This window comes from Boleophthalmus pectinirostris, unplaced genomic scaffold (assembly GCF_026225935.1).
Source record: "Boleophthalmus pectinirostris isolate CB_2022bp ecotype Guang Dong unplaced genomic scaffold, ASM2622593v1 HiC_scaffold_4, whole genome shotgun sequence".
Classification (NCBI taxonomy): domain Eukaryota; kingdom Metazoa; phylum Chordata; class Actinopteri; order Gobiiformes; family Gobiidae; genus Boleophthalmus; species Boleophthalmus pectinirostris.
In genome coordinates, this window is record NW_026571353.1 from 39374817 (window position 1) to 39389749 (window position 14933).

Sequence of the window (14933 nt, forward strand, 5' to 3'; positions counted from 1 at the left end):
CACACACACACACACACACACAACACACACACACACACACACACACATACACACACACACACACACACACACAACAACACAACACACACACACACACACAAACAACACACACAACAAACAAACACACAAACACACACAGACACACCCACACAAACACACACACACACACACACACACACACAACACACACACACACACACACACACACACACACACACACACACACACACATATCTCTATATCTCTGTGAGTAAATCTCCTCGTGTTCCTCGAGTCCTAAACCAGCATCAACGGCGTCTTTTTATTCTCAGTGTATTTTTCCTCTGGGTGTTTGATTGACAGGAGGGCAGCAGTTGGCCGTGAGCGACGCCGACACTGCTCCCGACGAGCTGGAGTTTGAGCTGAGCGAGGCCCCGGAGCACGGAGACCTGATCAGGACAGACACACGGCAGAAGATGAACAAAGGTGAGACGATGACACAATACACTCTGTTCCACCTTGTGATGTCACACGGTGATACGGAAAGTGCTCAGTTGTGTTTTTAAACTCTGTTCAACTCCACGAGAATCGTTGGGATCGTTTCAACCTCGGAGTTGCCGATTTCTGTTGAACTAAAGGTACTTGAAAACTAAATGATCCGTTAACGTTCCACCCGTTACCGCCCGTGCCCCTGATAAATGGGCATCAGTCCTGGTCCAGGACTAGACCAGGACTAAACCAGGACTAAACCAGGACTAAACCAGGACTAAACCAGGACTACACCAGGACTACCAGGACACCAGGACTAAACCAGGACTACACCAGGACTACACCAGGACTACACCAGGACTACACCAGGACTGAACCAGGACTAAACCAGGACTACACCAGGACTAAACCAGGACTACTAAACCAGGACTAAACCAGGACTAAACCAGGACTAACCAGGACTAAACCAGGACTAAACCAGGACTAGGACAAACCAGGACCAGGACTAAACCAGGACTACACCAGGACTACACCAGGACTACACCAGGACTGGACCAGGACTGGACCAGGACTACATCAGGACTGGACCAGGACTGGACCAGGACTACACCAGGACTACACCAGGACTGGACCAGGACTACACCAGGACTACACCAGGACTACACCAGGACTACCAGGACTAGACCAGGACTAGACCAGGACCAGGACTGGACCAGGACTACACCAGGACTACAGAGACTACACCAGGACTGGACCAGGACTGGACAGGACAGGACTACACCAGGACTACCAGGACTAGACCAGGACTACACCAGGACTACACCAGGACTACACCAGGACTACACCAGGACTACACCAGACTACACCAGGACTAAACCAGGACTACACCAGGACTAAACCAGACTAAACCAGGACTACACCAGGACTACACCAGGACTACACCAGGACTAAACCAGACTAAACCAGGACTAAACCAGGACTAAACCAGGACTACACCAGGACTAACCAGGACTACACCAGGACTGGACCAGGACTGGACCAGGACTACATCAGGACTGGACCAGGACTGGACCAGGACTAGACCAGGACTACACCAGGACTACACCAGGACTGGACCAGGACTACACCAGGACTAAACCAGGACTAAACCAGGACTACACCAGGACTAGACCAGGACTAGACCAGGACTGGACCAGAATTACACCAGGACTGGACCAGGACTACACCAGGACTACAGCACGACTACACCAGGACTGGACCAGGACTGGACCAGGACTGGACCAGGACTACACCAGGACTACACCAGGACTGGACCAGGACTAGACCAGGACTGGACCAGGACTGGACCAGGACTACACCAGGACTACACCAGGACTACACCAGGACTAGACCAGGACTAGACCAGGACTGAACAAGGTCTTAATCAGGTCTAAAGCAGGACTACACCAGGACTGGACCAGGACTACACCAGGACTACACCAGAACTACACCAGGACTAAACCAGGACTAAACCAGGACTGGACCAGGACTAAACCCACATACTCGCCCGTAAAATTCCAGAACGTTAAAACCCACCTGTTTCCGACCTAAAAACTGCACAGGTTTAGTCTGGAGTTTTACCTACGACGCAACAACTCTGGCAAAATACAAACAGAGGAAGACGACTTTATATAAATAGATTCATAAATTAAGTTTGTCGATCTAATTGAAGCAAGTGTGAGCGAAGAAAAACAAAACTCAAGGTCTGTTTTTGATGACGGGACAGTATAACATAAATAAAAAAGTACATTTTCTATAATATGTGTCATTTAAAGGTGCATTACGTCACTTTTCTGGTGGAATATCTGTCAAACGCTTTTCTCTTTTGCTTTGTCTGGAAGTTACAGGTCAGATCTGTGGAGAATATCTGTTTTTCTGGGTATTTTTGAGCTTTGAATCCACCTGTAATTGAAGAAATGTAAAAAAGCAAAACTACAGCTGCGACGAACGGAGAATATTAAACGTTGTAGTCGCTCATAAGAATCTGTAACGGGTAGAAAAATCCGATTCGTGCAGCAGAGTTGTGGAGTTCACGTCGGGGCTGATCAGAGGAGGGCAGATGGTGCGGTAATGCTGCTGCCGAGAGAGGCCGAGTTCAGGATTTATGAAAATGGATCAGCTTCTTTTTTTTATGTAGCTGCTGTTTTATTCAATATAGGAACATAAGCTGCTGTTATTTAAAAGAAATACTGACAAATTAGACTTTATTTCAGGCAATTAACCGTCTGTTTTTCCTGTTTTGACGCTCTTCTCGGTGAACGGGAGGTTCAGAGTTTCCCTCGGGGGCAGGTCAGAGCTCGGTGGTGGAGTTTGCCGTGTATCTGTCAGATTGCAGATTTGTTGACCGGGTTTGTGGTTCGTATCTCCGTCATTTCTGGGCCTGTGCGCGTCGTCGGTTTCGGTGCAGAGCTGCAGAGGCGCGGAGATGGTCCTGCGGTTCGTTTAACGATGTCACAGCAGGATTCACAGCTTCAGGGTGACGTACAAGAAGTGTCAGAGGAGCAAACAGGGAGTGTTTCTGAGACTCTGAGGGTCTGAGAGTCTGAGAGTCTGAGGGTCTGAGGGTCTGAGAGTCTGAGTCTGAGGGTCTGAGAGAGTCTGAGAGTCTGAGAGTCTGAGGGTCTGAGAGTCTGAGGGTCTGAGAGGTCTGAGAGGTCTGAGAGTCTGAGTCTGAGTCTGAGGGTCTGAGGGTCTGAGAGGGTCTGAGGGTCTGAGGGTCTGAGAGTCTGAGTCTGAGAGTCTGAGGGTCTGAGGGTCTGAGAGTCTGAGGGTCTGAGAGTCTGAGAGTCTGAGAGTCTGAGAGTCTGAGAGTCTGAGTCTGTCTGAGGGTCTGAGTCTGAGGGTCTGAGGGTCTGAGAGTCTGAGGTCTGAGAGTCTGAGAGTCTGAGAGTCTGAGGGTCTGAGGGTCTGAGGGTCTGAGTCTGAGAGTCTGAGAGTCTGAGAGAGTCTGAGGGTCTGAGGGTCTGAGGGTCTGAGGTCTGAGGTCTGAGAGTCTGAGAGTCTGAGGTCTGAGGTCTGAGAGTCTGAGAGTCTGAGAGTCTGAGGGTCTGAGAGGTCTGAGGGTCTGAGAGTCTGAGAGTCTGAGGTCTGAGGTCTGAGAGTCTGAGGTCTGAGAGTCTGAGAGTCTGAGAGTCTGAGAGTCTGAGAGTCTGAGAGTCTGAGGGTCTGAGGGTCTGAGAGTCTGAGAGTCTGAGAGTCTGAGAGTCTGAGGGTCTGAGGAGTCTGAGTCTGAGGTCTGAGGGTCTGAGAGTCTGAGAGTCTGAGTCTGAGTCTGAGAGTCTGAGGGTCTGAGTCTGAGAGTCTGAGAGTCTGAGAGTCTGAGGGTCTGAGGGTCTGAGAGTCTGAGAGTCTGAGATTCTGAGGGTCTGAGAGTCTGAGGGTCTGAGAGTCTGAGAGTCTGAGAGTCTGAGGGTCTGAGGGTCTGAGAGTCTGAGAGTCTGAGTCTGAGGGTCTGAGAGTCTGAGAGTCTGAGGGTCTGAGAGTCTGAGGTCTGAGAGTCTGAGAGTCTGAGGGTCTGAGAGTCTGAGAGTCTGAGAGTCTGAGAGGTCTGAGAGTCTGAGAGTCTGAGAGTCTGAGAGTCTGAGAGTCTGAGTCTGAGAGTCTGAGATCTGAGGTCTGAGAGTCTGAGGGTCTGAGAGTCTGAGGGTCTGAGATTTTGACCAAAGGTTTAGTGTTTTCCGTTGGTAAATCTTCAGCTGACAGTTGAACCCTGGGAACCTTCTGTAGTTTCTGCAGTTTGTATAATTAATAATCCCCTGGTTCAAGGAGACGGAGCAGAACATTTTCCACTTTCACTGTCGCGGGCGTTAAGTTTGAAAAGAAACAATGAGATAATTATTCACAGCAGGAAACTGAAACACGAAAAGTATCGCGGCGTTTTCTGTCGACACTTTAAAGCGTGAGATTAATACGGAGAGTGTGAAGAGTCGATCTCAAACAAACGACGAGAAGGAGAAACATTTGTGGATCTGGAGTTTGGAGATTTCTTCCAAAAAACAATAAATCTTCCATCGAGTTCAACCGACTCTTTTTCTCCATCTGAAATTAAAACGTCATCAGATTTTACAACATGAACCACACATTCAACTTTATCTCTCCCTCTCTCTTTCCTCCTCTCCCACTCTCTGCCCGTCCATCCCTCTTCTCTTTCTCTGTTTCTCTTTCTCTCCCTCTCTCCCTTTCTCTTTCTTTTCATCTCTTTCTGTCTCTCTTTCTCTTCCCCTCTCCCTCTCATCTCCCACTCTTCACTCTCTCTCTCTCTCTCTTTCTCTATCCCGCTCTTCTCTCTGTCTTTCTCTGTCCCTCTTCTCTCTTTTTCTCCCTCTTTTCTCTCTCTCCCCCTCTTCTCTCTCTCTCTCTCTCTCCCTCCCTCGCTTCTCTCCCTTTTCTCTCTCTCTCTTCTCCTGTCTTTCTCTCTCCCCCTCTTCTTTCTCTCTCTTCTCTTTGTCTCTCACTCTTCCTCTTCCTTCTCTCTTCTCTCTTTCTCTCTTTCTCTCTCTCTTTCTCTCTCTCTTTTCTCTTCTCTTCTCTTTTCTCTCTTTCTCTCTTCCTTCTCTCTTTCTCTCTTACCTCTTCCTTCTCTCTCTTTCTTTCTCTCTTCTCTCTTCTCTTCCCTCATCTCTTTCTCTACCTCTTGTCTCTGTCTCTTTCTCTCTTCTCTTTCCCTCTTTCTCTTCTCTTTCTCTACCTCTTCTCTCTTTCTCTCTCTTCTCTTCTTTCTCTCTCTCTCTCTTTCCTCTCTTCCCTCTTTCCCTCTTTCTCTTCTCTTTCTCCCCTCTCTTTCTCTCTCTCTCTCTTCTCTCTTTCTCTTTCTTTCTCTTCTCTTTCTCTCTTTCCTTCTCTCTCTCTTCCCTCTTCCTTCTCTCTCTTTCTTTCTCTCTTCTCTCTTCTCTTCCCTCATCTCTTTCTCTACCTCTTGTCTCTGTCTCTTTCTCCCTCTTCTCTTTCCCTCTTTCTCTTCTCTTTCTCCCCCTCTCTCTTTCTCTCTCTTCTCTTCTTTCTCTCTCTCTCCCTCTTTCCTCTCTCTCTCTCTCTCTTCTCTTCTCTCTCTCTTTCCCTCTTTCTCTTCTCTTTCTCTCTCTCTTTCCCTCTTTCTCTTCTCTTTCTCCCCCTCTCTCTTTCTCTCTCTTCTCTCTTCAGGTGACGTCTTCTCCTTCGCCGACGTCACTCGCGGCGTGCTTCTCTACCGTCACGGCGGCGGCGTCTCGCACCTCGAGGACCGCGTCGCCGTCTCCGTGAGCGACGGCATCTCCATGGCGACGGCGGTGGTGACGGTGGCCGTGCTGGGCGCCGGGGGCGACGGGCCGGAGCCGGACCCGGGGGCGGCGCTGTCCCTGCAGGTGACGGAGAGGAGCAGCACCGTGATCCGACGCGGCCACCTCGCCTACACCGTGAGCAACTCCACACATGCTTTTGTCTTTTCATATTTATTTATGAGTGTGTGACGCTAACTCGAGGCACTGCTCCGTCTCAAACTCAAGATACTCAAATTAGACTTTAATCTGATCTTTATTTTAACAACATCTGAATCTGATTTAGCTGAAACTACAACAGGTGATCGGATTTTGTGCTGACTGAACCATTTTTCAGTTTATCAGTCTCAGCTTTTGTTGTTTAAATCAATTTTGCTTTTCTTTTTTTTTTATAAATCAATCAACCTGTTTAAATTATTATTAGTATTGGGAGTGACGCGTTATAAAAGTAACGAGTTACTGTAATACAGACATGTCAAACTCAGGCCCGGTGGCCAAATTTGGCCCGCGATATAATTATCTTTGGCCCGTGAGATCAAATCAAATCTGTATTAGAGCTGCTCGCTGCCTACAGATCGACTATAGACACAATATTTATTTAAAATGTTGTTATTATTTTATATTCTGCTTGGTTTGGTTTCAGTGTTTAAGCAAAACTATTATTAAACATTTATTTTAATAAGAAAATCATATCATACATATCTTGAAAGAAGAGAAAACAAATGCAGATGTTATTTTTCAATAAATATTTAGTTTGGCCCATGACTTAGTCCCAGTTTTTAATTTCGGCCTTTGTGGATTTGAGTTTGACTCTCCTGCTGTACTGCGTTACTTTTTGCTGTAACACAGTAATGTAGAATTACAGGGAAAAAACTGTAATATTTTACTGGGTAAACATGTGCGTCACAAAGCTTTTTTAACCTGGATTGAAGTGGTGGGTTTTTTGTTTTTCTTCACACAAATTCGCTAAAATCACGGCGACACCAGAAGAGGTGAAACACCATCGTTATGATTCTGAGTGTCACGACGAGCCCAGAGGTGCGCCCGCGGTCGCCCGCGGTCGCCCGCGGTCGCCCGACGGTCTGCGCTGGTGCACCTCCGGACTCGTCACCGACATTCAGAACCGATGCCGTAACGATGGCTTTTCACCGCTTCTGATATCGCCGAGATTTTAGCAAAGGACCGACGCAGAATTCCATGCTCCACGGGGCGAAGTGCAGCCGACGTCTGAATGCACTTTGTGGACACCCTGCTCCACAGTCTCAGGGTTGGTCCTAGATAATGAGTCCTAGTCCAAGATTAGTCCTGGTTTGATCCTGGTTTAGACCTCGGTTCAGTCCTGGTTCAAGTCTGGTTCCGTTCTGTCTCAGTTCTGGTTTAGACCTGTATAAGTTTAATATAAAGTATAACAGGCTGTCACATTAATATTATTCATGTCAAAAAATAGGGATGTTTGAAAAATGGTAAAGTGCCGCTGAAAAATTTGATGTCAATGTCTAAATAGCAGCATGTCAGAATAGCAGCATGAAACCGTTTTTTAGGAGTTTAATATTCAACAAAAAGGTGAAAGTGACTAAAACTGTTGTTAATGCTAATGCTAACGCTAAATGCTAACGCTAATGCTAAAGTAGGGTGACCAACCGTCCGTTTTTCCCTGGACATGTCCGTATTTTGCGTCCTGTCCGGGGCGTCCGGGTTTTTTTTATAAAGTGATGCAAATGTCCGGGTTTTCAGTATCGTTCATTAAACTGAGCGTCTCTCGTAGCGTCTGTGACTCAGAAGGAGCGAGACACAAACAGTCGGTCAGTCTGCAACATACTGAAGAACAAAAGCACATTTAACAACGACGTGTACAAGAAATTCTCCGTTTTCCGTCCCAGTAGAGACAAGTGTGAGTCCATGTGCACAGGTTGAGGTGAGAGGACAGTGTCCCTCGTTTATCTCGGGGTTATGTTCTAAAAATAACCTGCGACAGGTGAAATCCACAAAGTATCAACTTTATATTTTACAATTATTCTATCTGTTTTAAGGCTGTAAAACCTCAGCACAAACTTTATACACTTTTCTCAGACAGGATCGACAGGTGCAACACTTTTTACTTCCTTCTTAAAACTTGTTGCTGCTGTCGTCCTTTTGTTATTTTCCTCTTTCTTTATGTAACGAACTGAAGATTCATTTATTCCATAATGGAGCCGACAGCGCAGAGTCCTGCACGGGTCCATTTCTGTAGACCCCCAAGTACAGGACCACACCCCGCAGCCAGTACAGGACCGCACCTGCCCGTTAACCTGAGTTTATATCAGACTTTTGCGCTGCCTACACCACGGACTGAACCAAGACTAAACCAGGACTAAACCAGGACTAAACCAGGACTAAACCAGGACTAAACCACCCTAACCCTAACCCCCCCGGTTTAGTTCCAACTAAACCAGGTCTTCCAGGTCAAATTGTGATAAAATAAAGTTCAGATTAAAGTCTAATAGAGCTTCTGACAGAGTAGTGCCTTCTGTTAGCATCACAACCCCAGGGAATTTTGACGACATCAGCTGCAAAGTGTCAATACCACTGCAATTTTTTTTTTTGTCCTCTTTCCTCCCCTCAGGACGACGTGTCTCCGGACGGTGAGATCCGGATGCAGCTGGTGTCCGTGCCCATGTACGGGATCCTGACGCGCTCCGAGGACCAGCACAAGCACCAGGAGCTCCAGGAATACTCCTCCTTCACCATGGACGACATCAACAAACAGCGCATCAGGTACAAGTCCAAGTCCACGTCCAAGTCCAAGTCCTGGTCCTGGACACGACTGGAGGACCTGACTTTGCAAAACAGAAGTAGTTCATTTAAAACGGTTTGGATCGCTCACTTTCCTTCTGCGTTCAGAGCAACCGAATTATTCGCCACAATAAGAGTTTCTAATCACCAGTTTTGGGAGTAACGTGTTATAAAAGTAACGAAATACTGTAAACCGTTGCTTTTTGCTGTAACGCAGTAATGTTGTGTTACAGGGGAAAAAAACTGTAATATTTTACTGAGTGCACGAAGTCACGATGCTTTTTTAACCTGGATTGAAGTGGTGGATTTTTCGTTTTTCTTCGTACAAATTCGCTAAAATCACGGCGACGTCAGCAGCGGTGAAACGCCGGAGACGCGCCCGTGTAGAACGTCGGGCGACCGCGGGCGAAAGGACCGACGCAGAACTCCACGCTGACGCCCGATCGCGCCGCGCAGACGCCCTGTTCCACGGACTCGGGGTTCTCTCAGGGGAGGTCCTAGATTCCAAGTTCTAGTCCAAGATTAGTCCTGGTTTAGTCCTGGTTTAGTCCTGGTTTAGTCCTGGTTTAGTCCTGGTTTAGTCCTGGTTTAGTCCTGGTTTAGTCCTGGTTTAGTCCTGGTTTGGTCCTGGTTTAGTCCTGGTTTAGTCCTAGTTTGGTCCTGGTTTAGTCCTGGTTTGGTCCTGGTTTAGTCCTGGTTCAGTCCATATATGGCACAGAAATTCAGCATTTTCACAGTTATTTTGGTGAGAGTAACTTAAATTAATGCAATAGTCGTGTAATATTTTACATTTTAAATACAGTATGTATAATATAATATTGTAATGTAATGAATTACTTTGAAATAGGGATGGGCATGATTAGTCGATTAATCGATAATTGATCATTAAGAATTTCATGGATTACGTTCATTTTAATGGACAAACTGAATGTATGTGTGTGTGTCGTGACCAAACAGGTGTGTACATGTGTCTCTGCATCAGAAGGAGCGAGACACAAACAGTGGGTCAGTCTGTAACGAACCGAAGCACAAATGTGGATTTAACCAGGATTTGTAGAAGAAATTCCACACTTTCCGTTGCGTTGGGACAAGTGTGAGTCCATGTGCACAGTGGATAAAGCAGCACATATGTTTCTGTGTCCAGTGGGAAAAAGTTTTTCCAGGTGAGAGTCGCTCAATGTGGATGACGAGGCCCCGCCCCCCTCCCCCCGTACGCTGTCCTGGTTTTGACAAACACAAATCTGGTCACACTGACCTGTATTCACCTGAGTCATGTCTTTTAATCCAACACAAGTTGAACCACATCAGCGACACAAGAGCTGGAGTTTTATCTTCACTTAGTTTATGTAAATTAGTGATGTGGTTTTAAGTTTTGTTTCTGTGAGATTTGAACAAAACTGAATTAAACACATTATAATGTCAAACAGCTGATGTGGATCTAGAGTCGTTATGTTTATATGTCGTAAAGTTATTTATGCAGATTAGTGCAGATAGTAATAATAATGATGAATATAAAAACGTTAATGATTCATCGATAATCGATCGTTAATTCTTCCAATGATCGATTACGAAAATTTCATCGAATGCCCGTCCCTAGTTTGAAATGACAGTAATAAGTCATAAATAACACATTACAGTTTTAAAGTAACAGTGTTAATAACAGACTCGCACTGTTCCTACTTAAAGCAATATTTATGTAGAGTTGGTTTGGTTTTATTCTAGTGCTGGTTCAGTTCTGGTCTAGTCCAGGTTTAGTTTGTTTTGTCCCGTGTTTGATGTGGTGTGTGACGAGGGTGATCAGAATTTCAGAATAAAAAACTGAGACATCCCTGTTTTTTTAGTGGTTGGTAATAATAAAATTGTGAAACGAGTGTGAGTAATTCAGGAAAATTGTTCTGCAGACGCCATTTATGACGAACACGTGAGTCAGTGTAGTGACATTTTCTTTGTGTTTTGATTTTCAGGAGCAGCTTTTCTGTGATTTACCTAAACAAATGACAATGGGCCTCACTGATGAAACATTCTTATGAACAGATTTGTACGTAAGGCCTTTCTCATGAACATCTTTGGCATTCACAAAACGTTTTCTTAACTGAAAACGTGCACTCGTGTTTTACTCTTAAGAAGAAAAATTCTATTGTTTTAGAATATTATTACTCTGTTAATGCAACTAAAAATTCCTCCATGATTGTAAGTTACATATTTTCTTAAATTATTTCCTAAACATATTACTCTGTGACACAATAACATTTATGAGGAGTTTTCTAGAACATTTTATTGAGTCAAACAGACTTTCTCCAGGCTGCAGTGAGCCTCAGTCTGTCCCAGCCCCAGTGTCTCCACAGGGGCGTCTGTCACAGTCCTGAGCCTGGTCCCTGCGCTGGACTCAACACCAACATCACCCCCCTGACCCCCCATGACCAGAGCACACTCCTGTGCACCCCCACCACAGCCCCCCTCCCTCACTGTTTACACTTGGGTCAGCGGTTGTGGAAAGAGCAATAAATACGACGAAAGCAGCCGCTTATTTCAATAAGTTTATGACTTAACTCTTCCCTCCCTGAGTGTTTTCATGTGAGTTTGGACATGGTCCTGGTCAAGCAGAAGTAAACAACAAGGCCAAAACTTCAAGTTAATTCATCTGATATAAAAATGTATTGAACAGATACATATGTACTCTAGTTTATGAAACTGTTGACCTTTTTTCTGTTCCATTTTTGGTTCTAAAGTTCCATATGTTTTAAACAGACCATGTATGAAACATGGAACAAAAATTATTTCCCAAATTTCAAAGACCCAAAAATCATGTAAATAAATGGATGTATTTCATCATATCTTGTGTTATTCCATCTTTGAACTGTTGATGAAGGGACAGGATTTTTTTTTTAAAGTGTTTAAAATGATAAAAATGTTCTTGGAAGGACTGACATATTTTATAGAAATAGTTTCCTTTCATTTTGAAGTAATATTAAAGTATTCAGAAGAAAAAAGTGACAAATGATGTAAAATCCTGCACCTTCTACTTGTTTGTACAATTTTCCCTCCGTTACTTTTCCCTCCGTTACCATGAACTTTCTTAATAAAAAACCTCATGAGTCAAAAAGTCAGAGGTTTTTCAACCTAATCTTGTACCATATGGTAGAAAACTATATGAAGCAAATATTCAAACCAGTTTGTTAAGGATATGTAAGTGAGAACCAAGAGTTATCACTGTTTGGATTTATTGACCAAAAAGTGCTGCATATTTCATTCCCTCCGTTACCGACATGAGTTTTTTAATTTTTTGTCTTGAACTTGAAAGAATCTCACAGGTTTAACTTGACCCTGTTGGAGTGTAACTCTTTCCTACATTCTGATACTTTACTTATTTCAATAGTTCCTCTAGTTTCTGAATAAGAGACATTTGAATGTCAAAAATCTGACCCTGTTTCCCTCCGTTAACACTTGACCAGACCCACATTTAAAATCTCCGCTGAAGCTGTAAAACAGCCGCAGTCACAGATGCTCCTGACTTCCTCTCTCCCTCGCGCTTTCACACGTCATAATGTCAAAACCATAATGGCCGAATTTGGAGGTTTAAGGACATTTCTAACCAAATACATGTACATTTTCTATGTAAATGAATTATGCCTGGTGCTGGTGAATTCGCCTCAACTGTCATAAAGCTTTGTGACTCTTGTTACGGTCGGCTGGTTTCAAATTGATCAAAAATAGAGACACCTGGGACTTTTCTTGTATAAAACTTCGACAAATCACTGGCTTTGGATAAACCTGCAGGGACAGAGGACACAGGCTCAGGACTGGGACTTATTTATCACAGATTAAAGATGAAAAATGACCAGTGTTGGGAAAGTTACTTTTAAAATGTAATCCCCTACAGATTACAGATTACATACACCAAAATGTAGTTTGTAACGTAATCCATTAAATTACTTAGAGTAATGTAATCTGAATACTTTGGATTACTTGATTTGCTGTAGAGAAACAAAGACGAGGAAATCTTCACATAAGAAGTTTTGTCTGATAAAAGAAAATAAAAAGCCCAGATTTTACTGAACCAAATTAAAAATATTATTGATAGAAGAAGAAGAAACACGGTCTGTGTGGCCTGGTTTAGTCCTGTTAAATCCTGTTTGAAACCTGGTTTAGACCTGGTTTTAGACCTGGTTTAGGCCTGGTTTGGATCTGGTTTAGTCCTGGGTTAGTCCTGATTTAGTCCTGGTTTAGACCTGATTTTAGACCTGGTTTTAGAGTCCTGGTTTAGTCCTGGTTTAGTCCTGATTTAGACCTGGTTTAGTCCTGGTTTTAGACCTTGTTTAGTGTCCGGCAATGAGTGGAATTACCAAAAAAAAAAAAACAAAAAAAGGATACATCCCAAAATGTGAAAACAGGAAAATCCCTCTGTGTAATCCATTTATTTCAACAAAGTAACTGTAATCCAATTACCACTCACTGAAACAGTAACTGTAACCGAATACAGTTACTCATCATTTGTACTCTGATTACTCCAGTACATGTAATCTGTTACTCCCAACACTGTAAATGACACATATGTGCACAGAGTTTTTCATTTGACTAAAATCGGCCAGTGACGTAATCAAATCCCAGCTTCTTTTCGTTTCCAATTTACGTTTTCTTCATTTACATTTAACTTCATCTCGTTCCATTATTTTCTTTTCCGTCCAGGTCGTCGTCCAAACTCGTATTTAACAAAGTCTGTATCAGTTGCACATTTTAACTGACATTCACTCCATTCAGTATAATTCAATCTTTCTTTGACAAAATCACCGGTGCAAGGCCGTTTCCAGCTCCGCCGAACGAGGCTTTTCGCATAACTTCCTTTCTGTTTTCACGTTTTGCATTTTTGTACCTCTCCACATGACAGAAACACGCCTTTTTGAACCACGTATTATTTCAGTGAAGCCTTTAATATATATATTTTTCACATTTAAATCAAAGTTGTGAAAGTAAAGCGTTTCTTTTTTTCTTTTTTCTCATTACGTTTCGACCTTGCGGATGCGTCCTCGGGTGAGCAGAGAGTTTGAACGGTCTTTTGCGAGTTTGCGTTTGAGGAAAAAAAGACTTTGTAAATATTGAGTTTGAGAACGTTGCCGCGGCGACAGAAGGGACGTGATGTTTGGTAGATTAAACAAGACTGAGGAGGAGGAGATGTTACAAAGCGACAACAAATGTTTAGGCGTCTGAACTAAGCAGGAGACTGAAGGAAAGCGGTTTGTCGTGTTTTCAGCCTGTCATTTCTGGAGGAGGGTTGCTTCTAAGGAGATGTCATTGCTCTGCCAAAAATGTTCCGCATTGGCCAAGTTTACATGATGTTTTGAATTGAGGATTACACGGGAAACTCGTTAAATCGTCTTTATTTAATTCCACTCGGCGTCTGGGGTTTGGGGAAGGTTCTGATTGGACAGGGACACAAACATATTTACGTCGACCGGAAGAAAACACACACTTCACACTGCGATTGGATTTTCTGTCATCTCGGTTTGTCGTTACGCCCTGGACACAAACACCATCCGAACTTTTTCCGCGACCGTATCGATGACGATTGCGAAGCAGCTTAAGAATTCTGTCATCACGCTTTACGTCTGTCGGCTGAGGAGGAAGAAGACAAAGTGAGTGTGAGGCGGCTCTACCTCAGCCCACTCCCACATCCTGCTCACAAATCCAAAGAGACGTGGAGGAAAGCTCTTCTACTTACTCGCGTACTTATTTTAAAAAAACATTTGGTTCAAGGCCAACGTTTACTCTGGGCCGTCATCCTGCAGTGCGGGTCAGAAGGGAGACCCAACGAGCATGTGCTTAACAACCGGAAATATTCTTAAGAAGAATAAACGTTTACATCAGGAGATTCAAACTCAAATTCACAGAGGCCGAAATTAAAAACTGGGACTAAGTTGTGGGCCGAATTAAATATTTATTGAAAATTTTCAACAACATCAACATGTTTAAACATTTTTAAAATTAAAATAAATGTTTAATAATAGTTTTGATTAAACATTGAATCTAGAACAAGCAGAAGATGTTCATTTTGTCTTCTTATATACTTTAACTTCTTGGGTTCTTTTTTAAAAGACAATGCAATAAAGTGTGTTTACCTTGTTGACATGTTTCGGCTGCTGCTGCATCTTCAGAACTGTCACCGGTGTTGGTGGTGACGTGTCGTATATCAGTTCTGAAGAATGGATAATAAGTAATGCAAAGATGAACAAAGCTTAATTAATAATGAACTAAAAGACTAATTAATAATAATTAATTAATAATGAACTTAATAATGAACTTAATTAACTTAATAATGCTTAGTAACTACTTAATTACTACCTTAATTAGCACTTAGCACTTAACTTAATTTGCCTGTGCTGTAAATAGTTACTCATAATTATTTCA

At 43.6% G+C, this 14933-nt stretch overlaps 1 protein-coding gene across 1 annotated transcript in view; it reads left to right on the forward strand.

Annotated features, from left to right (window-relative positions):
• The window catches only part of fras1 (Fraser extracellular matrix complex subunit 1), a 607084-nt gene that overhangs the window by 431169 nt on the left and 160982 nt on the right, over positions 1-14933 (forward strand). Inside the window, exons 38-40 of the mRNA XM_055161976.1 lie at positions 343-465; positions 5647-5897; positions 8362-8513. Of these exons, the coding sequence (XP_055017951.1) occupies positions 343-465; positions 5647-5897; positions 8362-8513 (526 nt within the window). The remainder of the gene's footprint in view (positions 1-342; positions 466-5646; positions 5898-8361; positions 8514-14933) is intronic.